Source organism: Culex quinquefasciatus, chromosome 2 (assembly GCF_015732765.1).
Source record: "Culex quinquefasciatus strain JHB chromosome 2, VPISU_Cqui_1.0_pri_paternal, whole genome shotgun sequence".
Lineage (NCBI taxonomy): Eukaryota > Metazoa > Arthropoda > Insecta > Diptera > Culicidae > Culex > Culex quinquefasciatus.
The window spans coordinates 21423417-21447355 of NC_051862.1; the positions used below are offsets into that span (position 1 = coordinate 21423417).

General features: G+C 35.3%; 1 protein-coding gene across 9 annotated transcripts in view; it reads right to left on the reverse strand.

The window, feature by feature from the left end:
- Positions 1-514: 514 nt before the first annotated feature.
- The window catches only part of LOC6045890 (endophilin-A), a 142850-nt gene continuing 119425 nt past the window's right edge, over positions 515-23939 (reverse strand). For 6 of the 9 annotated variants that reach the window (XM_038251666.1, XM_038251669.1, XM_038251668.1 and 3 more), the window contains 4 exons: positions 22833-22930; positions 8759-8851; positions 7781-7905; positions 515-2180 (listed from right to left, as the gene is read on the reverse strand). In XM_038251666.1, the coding sequence (XP_038107594.1) occupies positions 2061-2180; positions 7781-7905; positions 8759-8851; positions 22833-22930 (436 nt within the window). In that variant the 3' untranslated portion in view covers positions 515-2060. Of the gene's footprint in view, positions 2181-7780; positions 7906-8758; positions 8852-22805; positions 22931-23939 lie in introns of all 9 variants that reach the window. The other 3 variants (XM_038251671.1, XM_038251670.1, XM_038251672.1) reach the window with 2 other exon arrangements.

Consider the following 23939-nt stretch of genomic DNA (forward strand, 5'->3'; position numbering starts at 1 on the left):
GAAGCAACGTCAGGGCTAACACCGCCTTATACCCGAGACTGAGATAAGCTGTACCAGCATATTTCAAGTCTGATAAAAACAATACTTTTCCATAATTTCGCTGCCGGTCAGCGGGTTGTGGTTTGGAAGCACACCCATACACACAACACAATCAACTGTTCAATGCTGGCAATTTTGATTTCCACTGACATTCCACTCAGACGCAAACTTCTTAACTTTACTTGACCATCTTTTTTCGGCATTGAAACTTAAAAGGTTAAAACAATTCACTGGCGAGGCTGGTGGATTAATTGTGGTGGTAGAGGTGGTGAAGTGAAATGTACTTTGATCCTTAAATACCCTATCTAAAGTCTCTCTCTTCGAATCACGCGCGGACTCTCGCAGCAGCGTTTACTCTCTCTCTCTCTTTTGCTATTCTCGCGCTCAATTGTCATTCCGCTAAACTGAAACAATAAAGATACGAACTAAAAGGGAATTTTCTCAAAATCAAAATTAAACAAAAATAAAAGAAAATATGATCTCAACGCGTTCGTCCGCTTTTTTTATTATTATTTTTAAAAACAAAAAGCACTAAAATTATATACACAGAGTAATACTCTCGAAACTCGAATTAATAATATCGCGCCTAGGCCCTAAACGCTAAAGCCAAAGCAGTTGGCGAACGAAACCCACCGGAGCGGAGAGCTGGAACTTTTAGTAGGAAAAAATCAGCGTGAAGAAAAATTAGAAACAAAGAGTTGTGTGGTGTGTGTTTGTGAAAATTACAGTCATCATCAGTGCACAGTCAACTTGCAGCAAGTTTCGTTTGCTAAATTCTTTTCCCTGCGGAAACCTTCGGTTTCCATTTTTTTTTGCGTGTAACAAATAATTGCTCGATGTGTGAATTACACAGTAAAAATGTAAATGTAGTTTGAAGGATGGAACGTGTAAATTTACCGAATCTTTTATGTAAATTTACATGAATTTCAACTTGAAAGTTGAATTACACGCAAAGAGATGTCAAGCTTTATATAATGGAAATTTACATCTTTTTTCGTGTAATTTTGATTTTTACATAAAATGTATGTAAAATTACAGGTAAATTTACAATTTATTTTTTTTAGCTTCCACATTCACTATTTTTACTGTGGGTTGAGAAATTCCTTGGGCGTCTTTGTTCAATATGAATAAAAAATCCGACTCGCAAACGCAACTGAATTAATTATGCTAACCTCTTTTTTTGTTGCTTTCAGAGACAGAAGAAGACCAAAACAGAACTTTAACGTGCGACGGGGTCGTGCTCAAAACAATCAACAACAATCTCGCTTTCAATCAATCTCGATTACGTCGCGTAACTACTTTTTTTTTTGTTTTGTTTCTTTCAGTATGTATAGAAGTTAGTAGATAATAATTAACACCTTACACATGTATAGTTGATTTTTAAATTTCTTCTCTCTCGCTTTCACGTGCAATTGATCAATCTGCTAATCGTTTCGTAATTTCGGTTCTACTGTCATCACGCAATTAAATTCTCTCTCTTTCTTTAAATTCTTTCAACGAGCGGGTTCTGTGGAAGAGGGAACAACAGAAAAACAAGAATAACCAGTTCGACAGAATAGAGCGCGCGCGGTTCAGTAAATCTCTTGCGTGTAAATACTTTTTAGTTTCGATATCTTGCCGTATCTCTTTCTTTCTCTTTCTTTCTAGTAGTGTGTGAAGGGGGGAAATTCTAGTTTGGAGGAGAGGAAAGGGAATAAAACATAATTCTGCCCGGTTTTGCGTCTACTAACACTCTACGCTAAACTAGATCAGCAGTCCTTCGGATTTTCCTAGTAGTTGCGCTTCTTCATCCGCCTTCCTGTTTTTTTTTAATAGTAATAGTTTTTGCTTTGCTTTCTTCAGTAATTATCAGAACGGAGGCGATTACCAGCTTTTTAGAGAGTAAGAGGGCGTGTCCTGTGTGTGTTTCTGTCTGTGTTTTTGTGTTTTATTCAGTGTGTTTCTCTGCTCTCGGGTTGTCTAAATTAATATTAACGCACGCTCTCATACGCACATACGAAGGATTAGGAGTAGGAGTCAGCTTAAGGGAACGGAACGGTGACCTGCACGTACGACTGCGGGAAGTAGCCGGTTCTGCCGTTGACGCTGCCCTCGAACCAGTTCTCGTCCACGCGCTGGATCAGCGTGATGACGTCGTTTTCCTAAAATTGAATTTAAATATGTTACAAAAGTAGTTAATATAATTAGTTCGTACATACAAGTTTTCATACAACTTTGAAAGCTGTCCATACAAAAAGGCTATTGAAATATTGAAACATCTGTATCTTGAGCACAGATTTTCTGATCGATTTTGTGACTTCGACAGACACAGGTATTGCTTAGAACCTCTCTTAAAAAATACCCGCATTTCTTCGATTTTTTTAAATTTAAATTAAAAAAAATTGATAGTCATTTTTAGATGTTAGAGTTGGTTTGATTTTTTTTAAATATTTTCATTCGAAAAATTGGCAACATTGTCAAACTAATGCTCAAAAGATTGCATTTTTGTCATTTAAAACTCATTTAAAAATAAGATTTTTTAGAAATGATTATTTCTATGATTTTGCAAATCGACTTTCTTTTGTATTATTATGTTTGGAAGTCATTTAAAATCATTGGTTCTTCCATACAATTTTGGTAGCTGGTTATACAAAAAGGGTATATAAATGTATGAAATTCTGTATCTTGAGAAATATTTTTTTACAAAGTTGTATGTTATATTAAGGACTTTTCGGAAAAAGTAGGTAGATAAAAACAAATATCCTACTTTTTTATTAAATTTTTAAGAATAGTTTTTTTTTATGAAAATGACGAAAAAACGGACAATTTTGTTAGTCATTTAATAAAAAAACAAATTGAATTCGCAATCGAAAAGTACTTTACAATTATGCATTCTCATGCCACTTTAGGAATATATTTATTTTCGATTTCTTTTTGTTATTTTTGCAATTTTTGCAATACGTAATAAAAGAAAGATCCCATATTAGTTTCCATAGTAATTTGACAGCTGCCCATACATATTCATCATACTTAAAGGCGGAATCAGTCGGTATTATATTAAAAATAAAAAACAAAATATTCTATTTTCAGTACTTAACAATAACAAAACAGACAAAAAAAGAACGAAATAGTTGGATTTTCAATGTTAACATATAAAACATTTGTGAAATCTTCCGATGTTTTTGGAAACAATATTTTTTTAAATCAATACTAGCATTTTAAAAGAATGTTAGCCTTGATTTAAAAAATAAATAAATATTGTTTTCGAAAAGATCAGAAAATCTCACGAATGTTTCATGTTTTAACATTGAAAATCGGACCATTAGTTAGATATCGCCATTAGAAAATGGAGGGTTGTTTGGGTGAGATAACAGAGCAATTCTCTACGAAATCGGTCTTTTTTCTGCAATTTTAATTTTTATATTTTTTAATCCGACTGAAACTTTTCTGGTGCCTTCGGTATGCCCAAAGAAGCCATTTTGCATCATTAGTTTGTCCATATAATATTCCATACAAATTTCGCAGCTGTCCATACAAAAATGATGTATGAAAATTCAAAAATCTGTATCTTTTGAAGGATTTTTTTGATCGATTTGGTGTCTTCGGCAAAGTTGTAGGTATGGATACGGACTACACTGGAAATAAATGATACACGGTAAAAAAAATTTGGTGATTTTTTTATTTAACTTTTTATCACTAAAACTTGATTTACAAAAAAAAACATTATTTTTAATTTTTTAAATTTGTTTGATATGTTTTAGAGGACATAAAATGCCAACTTTTCAGGAATTTGAAGGTTGTGCAAAAAATCATTGACCGAGTTATGAATTTCTGAATCAATACTGATTGTTTTAAAAAAATCGAAATATTGGTCGCAAAAAATTTTCAACTTCATTTTTCGATGTAAAATCAAATTTGCAATCAAAAAGTACTTTAGTGAAATTTTGATAAAGTGCACCGTTTTCAAGTTAAATCCATATTTAAGTGACTTTTATGAAAATAGTCGCAGTTTTTATTTTTTTTTTAAATTAGTGCACATGTTTGCCCACTTTTGAAAAAAAATATTTTTGAAAGGCTGAGAAAATTCTCTATATTTTCCTTCTTCGGACATTGTTGATACGACCTTTAGTTGCTGAGATATTGCAATGCAAAGGTTTAACAACAGGAAAATTGATGTTTTCTAAGTCTCACCCAAACAGCCCGGAACGGAATCGACGTAACACCTTATAATGTGGCCCTCTTAAACCTTGCGGTTTCGTCAACGGTTCCAATGGTGTGTATCGTTCTTTTTGCGACAAGACTCTGCCTCCCGGGTCTCCTAAGTGGGAAAGTATGGCACGGGGAGAGGGCACCGAATACCTATATTTACACTTAGAATTTTTGCGTCCGCCTCGGGATTCGAACCAGCGACCTCTGGATTGTGAGTCCAGTGCGCGGTCCGATTGATCCACACAGGCAGACAACACCCAAACAGCCCACCATTTTTTAATGTCGATATCTCAGCAACTAATGGTCCGATTTTCAATGTTAAAATATGAAACATTTGTGAAATTTTCCGATCTTTTCGAAAACAATATTTTCATAATTTTTAAACCAAGACTAACATTTGAAAATATTGTTTTCGTCACTTAAACATGGATTTAACTTGAAAACGGTGCACTTTATCAAAATTTCACTAAAGTACTTTTTGATTGCAAATTTGATTTTACATCGAAAAATGAAGTTGAAAATTTTTTCGACCAAAATTTCGATTTTTTTTTTTAATCAGTTATTGATTCAAAAATTCAAAGTCTCGTGGCGCAGGGGTAGCGGCTTCGGCTGCCGATCCCGATGATGCTATGAGACGCGGGTTCGATTCCCGCCTTATCCACTGAGCTTCTATCGGATGGTGAAGTAAAACGTCGGTCCCGGTTTCTCCTGTCTCGTCAGAGGCGCTGGAGCAGAAATCCCACGTTAGAGGAAGGCCATGCCCCGGGGGGCGTAGTGCCAATAGTTTCGTTTTTCGTTTCAAAAATTCATAACTCAGTAAATGATTTTTTGCACAACCTGGAAATTTCTAAAAAGTTGGCATTTTATGTCCTCTAAAACATATCATAAAATAAAAAAAAATTAAAAATAGTGTTTCTTTGTAAATCAAGTTTTAGTGATAAAAAGTTAAATAAAAAATCACCAAATTTTTTTTTACCTTGTATCATTTTTTCCCAGTGTAGTCCATATCCATACCTACAACTTTGCCGAAGACACCAAATCGATCAAAAAATTCCTTCAAAAGATACAGATTTTTGAATTTTCATACATCATTTTTGTATGGACAGCTGCCAAATTTGTATGGAAAATTACATTGACAAACTAATGATGCAAAATGGCTTCTTTGGGCATACCGAAGGCAACAAAAAAGTTTCAGTCGGATTAAAAAATACAAAAAAAAAATCGAATGACCGAAATCCTAGAGAACTGCTCAACATCAATTTTCCTATTTCTTTTTGTTTAGGCTGCTGTATCACAGCAACCAGAGGTATAATTTTCAATGTCTCATAGACAATTTTAAAGCAAATTTTTTAAACCTCTAAAAAAAAATCAGAAATTGTCACCCATGGTCACTATTTTTAAAAATAGAAAAACTGCTAATATTTCGTTGAAATCAATATTTCGGTGGCTAAATCTAGAAAACGAAGACCTATATCAAAAACTGTAAAGAACTTTTCGATTCCAAATTCAAATTTACACTAAAAAATGAGGTCAAAAAAATTTGTATTAAATTTCGATTTTTCCAAAAATCCCTATTTATCATAAAAAACATAGCTCGGCGGCAGAATGTTTGACCATACTTCTCTATGACTCAAAAGTTGCGGGTTTTGGTCCCCAAAAACATATAAGAAAATCTCGAAAATCAAAAAATACTTATTTTGGCAAATTGACTTTTAATGAAAAAAAAGTTAATTAAAAAATCGAAAATGTTTTTTTTTCGTGTATCTATTTTTTTTCTGAATAGTCCAACAATACCTACAACTTTGCCGAAGACACCAAATTGATCAGAAAATTCACTCAAAAGCTACAGCTGTTTGAATATTTACGTACCATTTTTGTATGGACAGCTGCCAAAATTGTATGGAGACTTGTATAGGTAAACCAATGACAAAAAATAGCTTCTTTGGTCATAGAGAAGGCCCCAACAAAGTTTGAGCCAAATAAAAAAATACAAATAAAATCCATTTCCGGTTTTGGTAGAGCATTGTTCAGAATCACTAAATTAAATTTTTTATTGAGAAAAAGAAATAAAACGTATCGGATTCGTTTGGAAGAAAATTGTTAATTTTTTTTCCATACATGAAATTCTTCCGGATTGTCAGTGAGTTGTTTCAGAGGAGGTTGTTTAGTTTTCAGATACTTAACCTACATTTATGATTAAGTGATTTTTATGTAGCCAAAATTGCAAATTTAAGTAAATTAATCTCCACCGAATTGCACCAATCAACAGAACTTCAATGGAGCCGCACGATCTCTTTCCGGTACAGTCGTGCCTCGGTTTAGCACCGCATATGGGGGATGCAAAACCGACGCGTGCATAACCGAGGCACAGAGCTTATGGGATTTTGGCTATATGGGAGACATTGGCTTTAATCGTACGAAAAATCATGCAAACATCAGAAAATTATAGTGTTTTGGGATCGGGATGATGTCAGCTATCCATTAAAATTATTATTTCATGAATGTTTTCGCAAAAATACGGAATTTTCCTGTATTTCGAAAATGCATATTTTTTCTTTAAAGAAACCAAAAATTTATTGTTATTGCAATATGGGTATCAAGTGATCAGGTTTTTTCATACATTTTGGATGTAACAATAACATTTTTAGAAAATACTAAAAAAATTAACAAAACTACGTATTTTCGAAAAAAAATACTCAAAATTTCAATTTTTACAATATGGGTATCAAACGATGGATTTTTTCATACATTTCGAATGTAATAACAACATTTTTAGAAAATACTCAAAATTTTCACAAAGCTACGTATTTTCGAAAAAATACTCAAAATTTCAATTTTTACAATACGGGTATCAAACGATGGGTTTTTTCATACATTTCGAATGTAATAACAACATTTTTAGAAAATACTCAAATTTTTTACAAAACTACGTATTTTCGAAAAAAATACTCGAAATTTCAATTTTAACAATATGGGTATCAAATGATCGGGATTTTTTCATACATTTCAAATGTAATAACAACATTTTTAGAAAATACTCAAAATTTTCACAAAACTACGTATTTTCGAAAAAATACTCAAAATTTCAATTTTTACAATACGGGTATCAAACGATCGGGATTTTTTCATACATTACGAATGTAATAACAACATTTTTAGAAAATACTCAAAATTTTTACAAAACTACGTATTTTTGAAAAAAAGTGCTCAAAATTTCCGTTTTTACTATGTGCGTATCAAACGATCGGGATTTTTTCATACATTTCGAAAGTTATAAAAAAATGAAAATACTCAAAGTTTTCACAAAACTACGTATTTTTGAAAAAAAATACTCAAAATTTGTGTTTTTACAAGAGGTATCAAATGTTCGGGATTTTTTTATACATTTCAAAAGTTATAACACAAATTTGTGAAAATACCCAAATTTTCACAAAACTACGTTTTTCGAAAAAAAAATCCCCAAATTTCAGTTTTTTACAATATGAGTATCACATGGTTGAGATTTCTTCATTAATGGTTACTTTGTATCGTCATGTGTCCGATTTTTACTCACCTTGAAGCCCAGCTCGCCGGGGTTCTCCGGCTCGAAGTCGTACAGCGCCGTACAGCAGGGCTGCGCCGGCTTCGCTGGCATCGGGGTCCGCGCGGGCGACCTCATCGGTGATGGCAAGGGGGACGCTAATTATAGGAAAAATAATAGTTGGGGAAAAGTTAGTCACTTGATACAAGGTTGCTTTGATGGTTTATTTTAATGCTAAAAGTCGCTACACTCTAAAGGGTCACTAGTTTAGTTTCAACGTTTCAATCTTTCAGTTTATTTTTTCTAGGTTATCAAACTAAATTACTGTCTCGTTATTTTTCTAGTAACACAACTTAACGTTGGGACTCTAAATAATCTAAAATCAACAAAATTAAAAGTCAGTTTTCTTTTTAAGGACACACAAAAACACGGACAGTTCACACAACTAAGAGTCAAAACTACGATGACGCAATTAGGAAATGAAAATTAATAATCAAAACTAAAGAAAGGGGGAGAATTGGGGTAAACTGAAACGAAGAGACACATGCTGTGATGAAGTTGATGAGGTTGTTCGATGACACTTTGCGGTGGGATGAGCTGGAACTATCAAGTAAGAGTGGGTTTTGTGGTTACGTTTTCGCTTGCTGGTAAGGAAATTATATTTGAAAAAGAAAAAAACAAAAAATCAACGCTGTAACCAATAACGGGGCATGCACAATTTTGAACACAACTGAACGGAAAACTTTGGTTTGTTTTGAAAAGAAAACAGCACAGTAACAACTTTCGGGAAAATTTTCCGTTAAACTCAAAGCGAAAAAGCACACTAAAACAAAACTTTTGTTAAACGCAATTTTATGTACATTTTTTTCAGTAAAGTTAATCAAAACCAAAACCAAAAATAATATTTAAAAAAAAGCGTGATTCTTTGGTAAAACTTTGCAATCGACTAGTTTCGTGTGATTATTATATTCTTTCAGTGTATATTTTGTTTGCTCCAAAAATTTTGATTACCATTGGTGGAACGCGCCTGCGCTTGACCGTTACCCAAAAGTTCCAGATGTGTCGGTTTATTGACCGGTGAATTGAGACGTGATGATGAACCACCTGAGGACGCGATCGCGTTTCGGGAAAAAAAGAAAGAAACAAACAAACACCAGACCAAGAGACGACAGCGAGAAAGAGAGAATAGAAAGAGCGAAAGAGAAGAGTTCGTTACAAAGGGGTAAAGGTGCGAGTTTTTGGCCAACAATTTGAAGTTTTTTGAATGATTTATCCAATTTTACTATTTTTACGTTGAAAATAATAAAAAAAATCTCTGAAGAGGTTTATTTTGACATCGAGAAAGAAACAGAAACAAATGATCTACCGGAGAAAAGCAAATTTAAGGAGGAAGATTTAATCCTTTTTCATCAATGATAAGGTGCACCTCAAAATAAACTAAAAACGATTGACATTTAAAAGGGTGAGGTCAGTTTCCTGTCATTGGGACACTAACTTTTAACAAACTAATCGAAACTAAGGTGAAAACAAATCTTCAAAAGGGAAAGGATAAAACTCAAGCCGAAATTTCTATTTGTGGGGTGAAGTAAATCATAGCGATACAAGATACCGGGGCGAGAGACCAGTGAAACTCTTCACTGATTTTATGCAATGAAATTTTATATTGGATAGTGTCTGTAATTCCCATCACCAGATGTTTGTGGAAGAGTGCGCGAAAGCCAAATGTTTTGATTTGTTGTACGCTGAGTAGAGTTTGTGATATTTTGCTCACTGTGATGATATTTTCGCTCAAGCTTGGCAATTTTGTGTTTATTTTCCGAAATTTTGAATGTTCAACAACAGCAACAGTAAAATCATTTTAAGGTTAGTAGAAATATTGTCAAACACGTGTGTGTTAATTGGGAACGAAAACGAAATTAAAACGTCACTCAGTAATAGAAAAAAAAACTTTAAATTATAAAGAAAACGAAAACTTCCTTATGTCTATCAGACAACAGTTCGATGGTAAAATACAATTCAGTTTCATGATTCGTGAATGCCAATTAGTTTATGATGCATATCGAGCGCCTGGAAAGAAATACAAATATCTGCTTTGAATTATGGTACAAATTCAACATTACTAACATAATATTTGTTTAAGGAGAAGCTTATAATTCAATAAAAGTCATTTTTTCCAAAATTCATGGAGAAGAATGAGGCTTTCCGTATAGTAATTTGGTATTTTACAATATTTCATAAAAAGGTTTCCAGATCTTACAAATTTATGGACATGCTAAAAATTCGAAAGTTACATCTCCAAAAGGGATTTCTGTTCATTTTTGGTGGCTTCAACAGGTTATGTAAGTTATGATTTCGACTTTTCAAAAAATAAATTAAAACCAAACAAATTGCGTTAGATTATAGGACGGTGCCAACTCTGGTACCGGAGCAATTTATTTTGTAAAAAAGTATTTTTTGTAAAAAAAAATCCAAATTATTATCAAACAAAATATAATATTTCCTTTCAGATGCAAAATCAAATTTCAATCGAAATCATTTACTATTTTCGACAGAGTGGACAATTTTGAAGTTAAAGCCTATTCAGGATTTTTTTTCGAAAAAAAACATTTTTTTTGCAATTTAAAAATTTATAATGAAGAAAAATCAGCACTAATTTTCAATTGCAGTATCTCGGAAACTATTGCATAAATTTCTAAATTTATAAAATGATACCTTGTGAAATCATCTGTCATATGTCAAATGTATGACAAAAGGTCGAATGGACAAAAGGTCGAAAGTAGTTTTTAATTATTTTTTTTACAAAAAAAAATTTAGCCTAAACGCATTTATATTGAAAAACAGCTATGAAAAAGTGTGTTGAGTAGTTTTCATAAATTTCACTTCTATATTCATTCAAATTAAGAGGACTACTTTGAAAAAAAAACCCTAATTTTTGGAGACTTTCTTGAAAATCGGGGAAACGAGCTTTATAAAATAAAAATTAAAGTCATTTTTTTCCAAGGAACATATAAAGATTGAACAGAACTGATTCAAAAAGGATAGAAAACTTGCAAAAATATTTAAGAAACTTTGCTTTTTTTTGGGGCTGTTTATGCTTCAGAGAATTTAAAATGTCTTGGCAAAGTCACTAAAATATTCCAAACATATTTTTTTTATAAATAAAATAATAACGTACAAAATATTTAAGAAGTCGGACTTTTTATGAAAGAAATACTCATTTTTTAAAGAATGGAAACCCCACCAAAAGGTTGTTTTTAAATAGAAAAAAAAAATACTCGAGAAGTCGTCTTTTATAAAAAAAACTTCTCATGTTTGAAAGAATGGAAATACTCACAAAAATATGACGACAATCAAAATGTTTAAAAAAATAAAATCCTAAACAAATATTTTAATAGTCACACTTTTTTAAAGAACTGCTCATGATAACCACAATAATCAAAAATAGGTCGTTTTCGAAACAGAAAAAAAATATTTTAGAAGTCATCTGTATTTTGAAGAATTGCTAATGTTGGAAGAATTGGAAAAACTCATTAAATTTAATTTTTAAAGAATGAAAAATCTCTAAAAATATTTCTAGAAGTCTTTTTCTTTTGAAAGAATGAGATAACAATCAATATTATTCCAAGAAAATATTTTCTACAGAACATAAAAACTATTAAAAAATAGTTTGGAAGTTATTCTATTTAGGTAAGAAAATATTTTTATTTTTCAAAAATATTTAGAAGTTTATACAAAAAATCACCTTGGCAAAATTTCGCTTCTGATAATCGAATCTCGAGTTTATGCAAGAAGATTTTTTTAGCACGAGTAGTACATTTAACCAATGAGGTTCACCGAGTTGGATAAATACGACGAGTGCTGAAAAAATCAAGTTTTGCAACGAGTTCCATACAACATTTTTTGCAATTTCGAAAAACACCCTTTGGGTGGAATGATAAGTCAAATGTTCATGTATTTTGTCAATTAACCGTTAAAATGAAAAAAAAAATGTTGAAAGTTTTACTTTTCAAAACAAGTGCTGAAAAGTTCAACTTTTTAGCATCCATTACAGTGCTGAAGAGTAGAACTGGTCTGTATTTATTGTGAAAAGTTCTATTATTCGATACAGAAAAGTAGGCCCTTTTGTCATTCAAGAATGACAGGAAAAGTAATTAGTTTCACGACGGAATTTCAAAAAAACATTTGTTTTTCTTATTTTTTATTAGTGAGCTTTAGTATGACCCTTTTTTTTTTTTATTGGGTTTAGAACCACTGCGACCATAGAGTTGATCTATTGCGGTGTACCCATTTTATTATCGCATATTTCAGGATGACACGTTACCATTGAGGGTAGCTGTCATTGGCTGATAATGCGGTATCTCCCAGTTTGGTGAGATTTCCAGAATGAAATCAACAACCTTGCTGGGGTTTTCATGCCAGATCTCAGCAGGACTTAAAATTGCCTTGTTAAGAATTCGCCTCCGTCTGACATATAGAGCGCTGCAGTCACATAATAGATGTTTTGCAGTTTCGGGTTCACAGTCACAGAACCGACAGATATCAGTTTGACTAAGCCCAAGCTTCTTCAAATGATATTTTGACGGACAGTGTCCTGTTATAAGCCCGATATATATTTTTAGGGTTGTTTTGTTCATTGTTATTATTCTTTTGATTTTTGTTTTGAAGGAGATATGAACTCTTTCGATTGTCTTAAAGATTGTGTTGTCATCCATTGTGTTTGAATCGTTGTTTCTTCGTATTTTGTAAATTCCATTGTCATCACACTTTTCGAGATTCCGCAGAAAGGCTCAGGTCCTATGAAGTACCCATCCGAGCCTTGTCTAGCAAGAGAATCAGCTTTTTCATTACCTTCTATTCCTTTATGTCCAGGAACCCAATACAGATGTACAAGGTTTCTAGAAGCAAGCTTTTTTAGGAGTACTATACATTCCCATACCAGCTTAGACCGGCACATGGGTGATTTTAGAGCATTTAATGCAGCTTGGCTGTCTGAGAAAATGCAGATTCTAGCATGTCTGTAGTTCCTTTTCAGGCAGATCGCTGCGCATTCTAATATTGCATAAATTTCTGCTAGAAATACAGTTGTCCACTGACCCATGGGTATAGATACACTAATACCCGGACCTGTAATTCCTGCACCCGTTTTATTTCCCATTTTTGATCCATCAGTGTAAAAAATGACCGATCCTGTTGGAACACATGGTCCTCCAGACTCCCATTCCTGGCGATTAGGCTCCGTTACTTTGAATGGTTTGTCGAGATCCAACTTGTTTTCCAACCAGTCTTCAGTCATAAAAACACCTTGGGTTATTTTAATATGTGATAGAATTGTTAAATGTTCTGTGGTACTGTTTTCGTCTATATTTTGTGTTCTCCTTAGCCTTAGTGCACTCTTAGCAGCTTCAATTTGCACATATTGGTGCAAGGGAAGGATATAAAGTGATGCATTTAGGGCTTTGGATGGGGTACTACGCATAGCCCCCGTTATTGACATACATATTAACCGTTGGAATTTTCCTAATCCATTTTGTGCTGTTGTTTGTTTTGTTTTTGGCCACCAGACGAGAGCGGCGTATGTAATTCTCGGTTTTATTATAGCAGTATAAATCCATTGTATCATTTTGGGTTTTAGACCCCAAGTTTTCCCAAAAGTTTTCTTACTGATCCATAGAGCATTTGTGGCTTTTTAATAACCTGCTCTAAATGTAAATTCCAGTTTAGTTTATTATCTAGAATCACTCCCAGATATTTAACATTTGTGGAATATTTTAATTCTAAGCCATTAAGCTTAAGTGTTTTAAGATTTAGCTTTCTCTTATTCGTAAACGGAATCAAAACCGTTTTGGCTGCATTAATTTTTAGACCTTCATTTTGACACCATTGTGAGGTAAGGTTAAGTGCATACTGCATTCGCTCAGAGATGATATGGTCAAATTTTCCACGGATTAATATAACCACATCATCAGCAAAACCTATTACTTCAAAACCTGTTGTTATTAACTTATCGAGGAGATCATCCACAACCAGTGACCATAACACCGGGGATAGTACACCGCCTTGCGGACATCCTCTTGTGGTTCTCACGGTTATGGTTGACATCCCCAATTCGGCAAAAACTTCTCTGTTGTCTAACATTGTCATTATCCATTGCACTATGCAAGAGTCGAAACCTCTATTTTCCATACATTTTTTATCGAGTTGAACGATGTGTTATCAAAAGCTCCCTCAATGTCAAGAAAAGCTGCAAGAGCAATTTCTTTCACCTTTAAATTGTTTTCTATTCTTTTTACCAGCTCATGTAAAGCAGTAATTGTTGATTTATTAGACTGATATGCAAACTGAAACCTACTAAGAGGTCTAATTTTCAAAAACTTTGATTTTATGTATTCGTCTATAATTTTTTCCATAATTTTGAGCATTGTTGATGTCAGACTTATTGGTCTAAATGATTTTGGAATTGTTTTGTCTTTTTTCCCTGCTTTAGGAATAAATACAACTTTAGTTTTGCTCCAAACTTTAGGAATATGTCCTAATTTAAGACTGCCTTTAAAAATTTGTGTAAGGTATTCATTGAGTTTTTCCTCCGTGTTGTATAAGAGCCGGAAAAATACCGTCCAAACCCGGAGATTTGAACGGCTCAAAAGAATTCACAGCCCATTCTACTTTGGATCGAGTGAATATACGGTTTGGTAAGTTGAAGCTTCCCATTGTGATGTTATTTGGTCTACAATCATCAGCTTTTTCACCACCAACAATTTCATTAGATACTGTTTCGGATCCAGGAAAATGAGTTTCCATCATGATTTTTAAAACTTCTGTATTTTCTTTTGTGTATGTACCATTTTCTTTCTTCAGGCAACCCAACCCGTTTGAGTGTTCTTTGGAAAGAACCTTTTGTAGCTTGGCTACATCTGGGGTTTTTTCAATTTTTTCACAATTCTGTCTCCATGTTTTTCTTTGTGATTTTCTCAATTCTTTGTTGTATGTAGTAAGCGCTTTTCTGTATAGGTCCCACTGTTTTGATTTTTTTTGCTTGTTTAAAAAGTCGTCGACTGGCTTTCCTTAGTTTCTCAAGAGTTTTATTCCACCAAGAAACATTTCGGTTCGATTTTTCTTTTCTTAATGGACAACTAGAATCAAACGCTGACATGATAATCTCAGTGACGTTTTGAGCTGCTTTGTCCAATTGGTTTTTTGTTTCAATGTTTTCAAATACCAGCCCGTTTAATTTTAAGTTTTCTTTATATTTATCCCAATTGGTTTTTTTAGGATTTTTATAAGATATTGTCATAGTTTCACCAGAGTCGTATTCGAATTCAATTTGTCTATGGTCTGAAAGAGATTCCTCTTCAGAAACTTTCCAGTTTTTAATATGTGTTGTTATAAAAGGACTACTAATTGTAATATCTAGAACTTCTTGTCTGTTTTTGTAACAAATGTAGGGTGATCTCCTTTGTTGCATATGTCAATGTTATTTGCACATATGTATTCATAAAGGTATTCGCCCCGATTGTTAATATCGGTGCTTCCCCAAATTGTATGATGGGAATTGGCATCGCATCCAATGATGAATTGTTTATTATTTTGCTTGCAAAACGCTATAAAAGCTACAACTTCCGGCGGAGGAGATTCCTTATCATCCCCCGGGAAATAGGCTGAAGCAATGTAAGCTTCTGTTTTTCCACGAGCTGTAGGGATTTCTAATTTTATTGCAACGATATCTTTTTGAGTATACTCTGAAATTGGTGTAAACTTTAAGTTTTTGTTTATAAGTATTGCTGTTCTAGGGTTTTCGTGTGTATTATTGTATATAATTTTTGCTTTTTGAGTGTCTAGTCCAAGAACTTGTCCCTTATAAACCCAAGGTTCTTGAATTAAGGCTATTCCCAAATTTTCATTAGTAAATTTTTGGCAAAGAATTCCTGAGGCACCTCTTGCATGGTGGAGGTTAATTTGCACAAATTTAATTGATTTGCCCATTTACCTTTATTTTATTTTTTTATTTTTTTTTCAATGATGATTGTTGTATTCCTGGCCACTTGAATGACCAGAGGAACGGTTGTGTTTGGAGGATAGTGATGATGACCGGTCCACCTTGGCCCCGGATGATGTTGAAGAGCTATGTCCCCTAAAGGACCAAGAACGATATCTAGACCCTGAGTTCTCGGTACTACTCCTATCCTTCGAGTCAAGATAATCGTTCTTTTGCTCGCCGGAACGTTTCCGGTCTGGGTATTTGGAGTTTTCTGGGTACTTAGTTGTCTTAGAAACGTTTCGATCCTTTGGGTCCCCTGCTCGAGTGCTGTTTTTTACCATTGTTTTAGTTGTCTGGTCCATTACGGCCCCAGAATGGTTTTTGTTATGTTGAGCATTTTTAGAGGACGTTTCTCCTGCCTTTGAATCGTGTCTCCTACTTTGGCCCGGTACGACTTGCTCCCCTTGTTTTTTGGAGAGCTTCTTGTCCCCCGGGTTCATGTGGATTCTTTGATTCAGACAGTCAGAAGCTTCGCTCAGTGTGCCCAAATTTTCATGATCATTTTGCGTGTCTGTCTTACTTGTTTTTTTCCGGATGTTTGTTTGGCCAAATTTGTAGTTGATATGGAACTTGTTGTCCTTGAAGTGGTTCATTGATGCATCATCGACGGTGAAAAGCCATTCGACATGGTTCTCGAACAGAACTCTCCTTTCGATTATCCTCCAGTTCCCGTAAACAGGCCGTCATTCTGACTCTCGATGTATGTTTTGATCGCTTGATCGTCATCGGCCACACTCTGCGGGAAGAATCCGATCAGCACCTCCAGTCTGGGAATGTTGTTTGCATCGATCGCCAATAGCTCAGCCCCTTCCCACGGTTTCATCGCTGATACCAAGTTCTCCAACCATTCAGCTGTCTGGATATTCTGGCAATTGATTACCAGGCAGCCATGGCGCTGCCAACAGTTGGAAAATTTGGGTTTAAACAACTCTTTTTGTTGCCGAGTGACGTTGTACAGTATGGCCTCCTGCACGGCCTGCATTTGCTTGTCGGTAAGTTGGCGCTGCGGGTAGTCAGGTGGAAGTATACCGACACGTACATACTGCGCCACTTCGCTGTATTGTGCCGGCGTAGCCGCCGGGATTCCTTGGCGGACATTGCCCAGGCGCGTGTTGACGCTCGTGTGAGGAGAAAATCCTTTCTTGCGTTTATGATTTGGATTGTCCTCGCTCTCATTCGTGTCGTTGAGATTTCTTGTTCTCTTTGGCGTTGATGGTGGTGCTTTTTGCTGGGCCAAAGCCAGCGCTTTTGCTCTGGGAACACCATTGTTGCGCAGCTTGGAGTACTTCCTCCTCTGGAAGCCGCTCAACTCGACCCATTCCTCCTTGTCGACATCGTTAGGCTGGATCGCTGGTTTTGGTGTGTCCACTTTCCTGATCGTGACATTGATGCCGTCCTCTTCTTCGTCGTCATCGTCGTCGTTCAGGATCGAAGAAGACACAGATGCTGCGTCCTCTTGAGAAGCACCTCCCAACAAGCCCTCCTCAGTATCACTTCCTTCTTCTTGATCAGTTATCATCTTTTCCGGAGCCTTTTCCCCGGCCGTTTCTTCAGTGCTCGCCATGAAACTGTGCACTGTTTCACTTCACTTAATTTTAGCTTATAGACAAACTTATTTTATATTTTTTTTTTCCTTTTTTTTTTTTTTTTTTGTAACTTTTTTTTTTTTCCTTTTTTTTATATATATTTTTATTTTTTATTCTTCTTCGTTTTTATTCTTAATTTGAATAAGTTATTCCACTTTCCACCCTTATTTTCCTCGTCACCGTTTTACAGAGATTTAATCCCACTAGCACTGTTGGTGACTTTATTTCTCCTTTCTTTTCTCAAGCACTCTATTTTTCCGATTCGAGCACTTTAATACCAATATAACCACTTTCGATGATGTGCGTTGAATCAGCAAACACACTAATATTTTCAGCCGCGAGTATCTGGTGGACCCGATTACGGCTACCTCGCCGCGGCCATTGAAGTGGCGTCGGTTTGGCCGCGAATTTCACCGTCGGTTCTGCAGTTGCGGACTTTTCCTTCTGGTGTACTCCAACACTTTTCGCTTTTATGAGGTTCAAATGAACCGCTCATTCACTTTGCAAACGCCGAAGGGACGTTTCACACGCCTTTTTCGCAAAATTAATCGGCTCCTCGGCAACTATAGGTGCTATCGACTTTGCTCACTAACACTAAGTAGTATGACCCTTAAACTACTCTAAAGTAATTTAGAATTTTTTAATCCAAGATGGCGGCAACAATGGCGATGATGAAATATTGAGAAAAATCCTTTTTTTTTAAATTTTACTGGTAAACAACCATTCAAATTTGACCAAAATGGGGTCGCAGAACTCAAATTTGATGTTTAAAGTAAAAATATATATATTTTTTTTTTGCTCGTGATACGGTTATCCGAAGTCCCATACAAACCTTCGGATAATCGAACTTCGGATAATCAAGGCTTCGGATAATCGAGTCAGGGCTGTAATTATTATTAGGTATTTGTTTCATTTTTTCACCTCCGCTTTTTTGTCTTTTCGTCGTTTTTTTCCATTTCACCTTTTGTCTATCCAACTTACGACTTTCGACATTTTGGCATTCGACCTTTGTCCATTCGATCTTATATTCTCGACCATTTGTCGCACATCTTTTTACCATGATCAGAGAAACGACCGAGCCACGTAGCCCAGTGGTAACGCTTCCGCCTCGTAAGCGGTAGATCGGAGTTCAAATCCCGGCTCGGACCAACACAACTGGTGATCTTTTCCTTTCTGGAATCGATTGCTTAGTAAAGGGAAGGTAGTGTATCGTCACAAACTGGACCTTATCACGACACCTTAGGGAGGCGACCTATGGAATGTTAACATTAACCTTAACATGTTAACATTAAGTTGAGAATGAAACTGCCACTGAATCCGCTTTGTAAATGCCGGCCCCGATACTCTTCAAGGGTGTTCCCCTCAGGAACTGGGAAAGATTTACTTTTTACTTAGAGAAAAAAAAAATTGAGGTATGACTTACACTTTTGATTTTTATATAGTTTAAAACTTCAATTATTAAAAAAAACAGGAAAATTATGTTTTCGATTGGGAAAAATTATATAAGGATAAAATTACATCCAAAAAGAAAAAAACAAGTTCAACCTTCCAAAATGAAACCAATTAAAAAACAGTTCAAATTGCCAAAGTATGATGCGCCCCCACCAAGTCAACGCCTTCTAGATTAGCGGCGTGCCACGTGGTTCACCACGTAATTTTCCTCCCCAAAGCAGAGGCAACACAACACGTGCTCGTGGGCCAACATTTGCAACGAAATTTTCGGAAAGGTGATAATCAAATTCTTCAAACTTTTCCTTTGCCAGAAACGAGTCTCAACGTACACAGTTTGATCATGGATCGAGAGAGAGAGAGGTGGGCTTGATTACGTGAGATTGCGAGGAAGAAGGATGTCGTCGCACGTGCACAAATATTACCATGAACCGACGCGTTTCTGCAGACAGGCACTAAGTTTATGTTTTTCTAAAGTTGTGTAAATGTAAAGGTATGCGCTGTTTCGTGCCGTTTGAAATGGGATCTGAGGCGTTTGGTTGGTTATCCGATGCGAGAGTTATTTCCACCACCATAAGGAAGTATATGCTGTTAGTACCGCCACCACCACCAACACCGAGAGGATTCTATAACGATCAGCTAATTACTCTAATAAATGTATTGTTTTTCAGTGAACGTCGTCATCGTGGTCGCCATAATTGCCCGATTTGCTCGAACAATGTCAAGTCTCCTGATTTTGTTTTGTTGCCGTCGGCGAGCGGTTGTTACGACTGGTTATTTTGGTCTTAAAATTCTTTGGAAATCTATCGATAGAATAATTGATTATGCTTTTTTTATTTGCCGTTCCCCTTGTCAAATAGATAAAAATGAACTTATTAAAATAAAATAATGTTTTTTGTTACATTATGACCCTAAGTAAGGCCAGACTATTTTTAGATTCAAAAAACGTTACTTAATCCACCCTTAGGTGGTTGGTCCTCACATTTAGAAGGTAATGCTATCCAAAATAGATACAAAAGGGCGGACCTTTCAGTGTTCTATCAACTTGATTTATTATTCATACCATACGATTGGGTAGTCAGATCTTCATAATTCAGGGCACTAATGTGCTTATAACTTTTGATAGGGTAGTCAGATCTTCAATCTTTTGAACTCGTTGGAAAAGTCTTTTCAATACCTTTCTAAAAATGTATAATATGACAGGGTTTCTTACAAAAACCACCCTTTTTACAATCTTCCGGACCTTTGATAAAATTGTTTTTTTAGCATAACTTTTGAAGTACTTAACTAAACTGCATAATTTTCAATAGCGACTTATGGGACCCCAAGACGGATCGAATGATACCAAAACGGTTCAATTCGGTTCAGCCAGTGCCGAGATCAATAAATATTATTTTCAATAAAAAATCATCACTTGAATGTATTTTGGTCTTTCCATAACTTCTCAAATTTTCATTGAAATATTTCATGAATTTGAGCAAGCTACAAAAAGGACTTACAAAGCGTGTTCCTAGAAACACGAAGTTCATTAAAAGGTGCCATGAAATATTTGGACTGGTGGCCACTCAAATTCCATCCAAACAAATCAAACTTTTGACAATTACATTGCCCATAGTTGAAGATTCGGCAGTTATGCCAAATCAAGTATTACCAAAGATATGTATTTTTGTGTTCGTCACCTAATCTTCGCGACGGCAATTTTAAAGGGGAATGGGAACATTTCCCTAAAAAAAGAATATTAAGAAATTCGTGTTAAAATATGTTTTCATCAAGTTCGCTTTTTCTAAGCGATAACCAGCATAAAAAGAATAGTGTAAGCTTTACTCATCAATTTGTGCAAAATTTTTGAGTAGGCAAATCCTATAAAAAGATTTGTAAAGGTCTAAATGAAAATTTCTTGATTTCTCAAAAAAAATTAGAAAATTTACCAATATAATAACTTTACACTGATCACAATGGTTGAAAATAAGCTTTATTTATTTTTTGGGCGAAAATCATATATTTCTAGATTACTTTTTCAAAACAACCAATGCGCCATGGGTTTCCTATATACATAGGACCTTTTGAAAAAGTAAACGAGATTTCATATTTTTTTCGTTTTTTGCGGATTTAAAAAAAACGCAGGAAAAACATGGTTTCCGAGGTGAAAACTCTTAAAAATACATTAAGGATGCTAAAATTAAAGCAGGTATTAGACTATGACAAACAATCAAAACAAACTCACTCTTTTTGTGTTTGACAAACCCTCAAATTTGTTTGCGGCAAACTCGCAAACAAAACATAATGTATGTTGGCTGATGTTTCAGCAAACAAACAAAGCAGGCAAACTGTAAAGTAGTGCGAGTTTGTTTGGCGTAGTTTAATACCTCTTTCAGCTATTAAAAAATATTAAGAAAATAACATGGACTCAAAAAAACTTTTAATAAAATTTGTACCAGCCCAAAAAATATATTTTTACTTTTTGGGTGTTTTTGAATACCACTGGTTTGGTTTCAAAAACACCCGAAAAAGCAAAAATGTAATATTTTGTGGATCTTTGCAAAATAAAATTAAACCTCTAAAAAACCCCTTACCCCATTTTTATTCAATTTCCTCCCGGAAATTGACAGAAATTTGTTCTAGATTTGTCCGGCGATCATTCACAAATACCGTAACCAAAAATATTATCATAAGAGTGCCCCCACTCTCCTTCTGTCAGATCCTGGTACCGCCAGTGATTCAAACGAGTGGTGCTAGATCACACTCTTAAAAAAATTCTCAGGACTATTTTTCTTAAAACTCGATACATATTTTTCACATTAAAAAAAAGTTTAATTTTCTAGGGAAAAGTGTATGATACCACCCTAACGAAATCCAAAAATTGTCCAACTATAAGATTTTCCATGCAATTTTGTCGCACTTACATCAATTTTCAGGGAGTGACAAGATAGCACGACAAGATTGAAACTACTTTTATATGAAAAGTGACAAAAATTTTCGGAGCTTTTTTGGTTTTCATTGAATATCTTAGGATTGAAATCGAATTTTGGGGATCTGTGAAGGTCAAAAGATGTGTGAGATGCACAAAATTGCGTTCATAACTAAATTTGGCCCAAAATGCACGTACGACAAGTTAGCACGAAGGCGACCAAATATTCATTTTGATTTTTTGCATTGACTGAATTAGGCTGCATATTTCTATATCTCAAAAATCTTCAATTTAATATTAAATAACTGCATCGTTCAGCACCACCATTTTTTTACTTGACACAAAAATATCGCAATGTTCAAATTTAGTAGAGCAGCAAAGATCCAGCTCGTAAAAAAGCGATTTTCAAGAGACTTCTCCAAAAACTTTTCCGTAACAACTGCTCGGCCGACCGCAACTCCCTATCTGGTACAGAAAACATAAGATAAACGATACACAACATACATTAAAAAAGGAAAGAATAAAAAAAGAAACATAAATCACCTGACCACGGATCACTGAAGTTGCTCTTGTTAGGAAATTTGGCACCGACCCCGGCCGCCCCCCTGCTAGTAGTAGTAGTAGTGGTAGTAGAAGATGAGTAGTACTGGCTATTATTATTATACACACTGGCTTTGCCGTTGTTGTTGCTGTTGCTGTTAAACTTGTTGCTGGCAGCACTGGCGGCGGCGGCGGCGGGTTTAACCGGGGACGGTTGGTCCCACGCGTTCAGCCAGTTATCCACGGTGGACACGTGCTGCCCACCGCTGACCGTCGTCCCGTACGAGGGTGGTCGCAAAAATGAATTATTCCCGTTGGGACCACCGCCACCGCCAGTGTTGCCAGCCAGGCCACTGCCGCCACTCCGGGTGGACGCCAGGCTCTGCTGGGAGCCGTACAGCTTGTTGCGGTTAAAGTTACTGTTATTGTTGTTGTTGTTGCTGCTCTGGCCGGAATTGTGGTTGTTGTTGTTGTTGTTGTTGTGGGTGGACAAATTTTGTTGGGAACTGTACATGTGGTGATGGGAATTCTTTAGCCTACCACGGGAAGAGAGGAAAGGTGTCCCACCGTTCATGCCGTCCTGGGAGCCGAGCGTTTCGATGTTCAGATCCGCCAGTGTCTTCGGGACGAACTCCGACTTGGGCCGGGCCGCGGCCTCCTCACGTCTGGAAAGGGAGAAAGGGGGAGCAGTTAGTGATGATGTTTCACGACAGGCATCAAAGGTCTTTTAAACAAGTATCCAGCCAAGTTGATTTTTTTTTCTATAAAACCTACACCATCCAGTTATCTGAATTTTATTAATCTTTTGGACTTTCTTAAATATTGTTTACTAAGTATACATTTTCAGTTACCAAGTTTTTAAGTGAGAACTCAATTCAACAAGCAACATGTCCAAAAAAAGTCACTCTTCTCTACTAAGCTTTCTTCAACTATCTAGTGGATACTCGGCAAGGAAGGGAATGTGCATCGTTTCCCACTTTCGCCCAACTTCATTATGCAACTGCATGCTGTCGTCAGCATAGTCTTGATGCTAAATTTGGTATGTCCGTTGCACTTCACCGTAGTGAGAGAGGAGTGTGCAATATGTACCAACAGAATGGAGGCGTTATCCTTGTTGGCACGCGGAAAAGAGTCCATCCGTAGCTAAAAATAGCGAGCGTTCCTGACAGGGTGGCAACTTGAGTCGAGGAAGCGTAAAACACTGAAATAATCTCGAGAAGTTCCAGAATATTTCTTTAAAAACTGCCGGTTTTTAAATAAAACACAAAACGATAAAAAATAACTCAGATCAAACCTAGTAACATTTTAGGTTTTTCTAAAAGACTATTTCTTTGCTTCCAGAACAATCATAAAAAGATAAAGTTCAAAAATGATTCTGGGGTTGATATGTATATAAATTTGCATCCAGATTCTATCTAAATGATGACCACGGTAACAAATTGTGTAAATTTTGAAGGTGTAATTTTTAAGGGTTGAACATTACCTCTTTTATGATGTAATTTTACCTCAATGTACACACAATTCCTAAAATTCCTTGAACTTCCTTAAATTCTTTAAATGAGCAGCTCTACGAAATCGATCTATTTTTTTTTTTAATTTTAATTATTGGTATTTTTTAATCCGGCTGAAACTTTTTTGGTGCCTTCGGTATGCCCAAAGAAGCCATTTTGCATC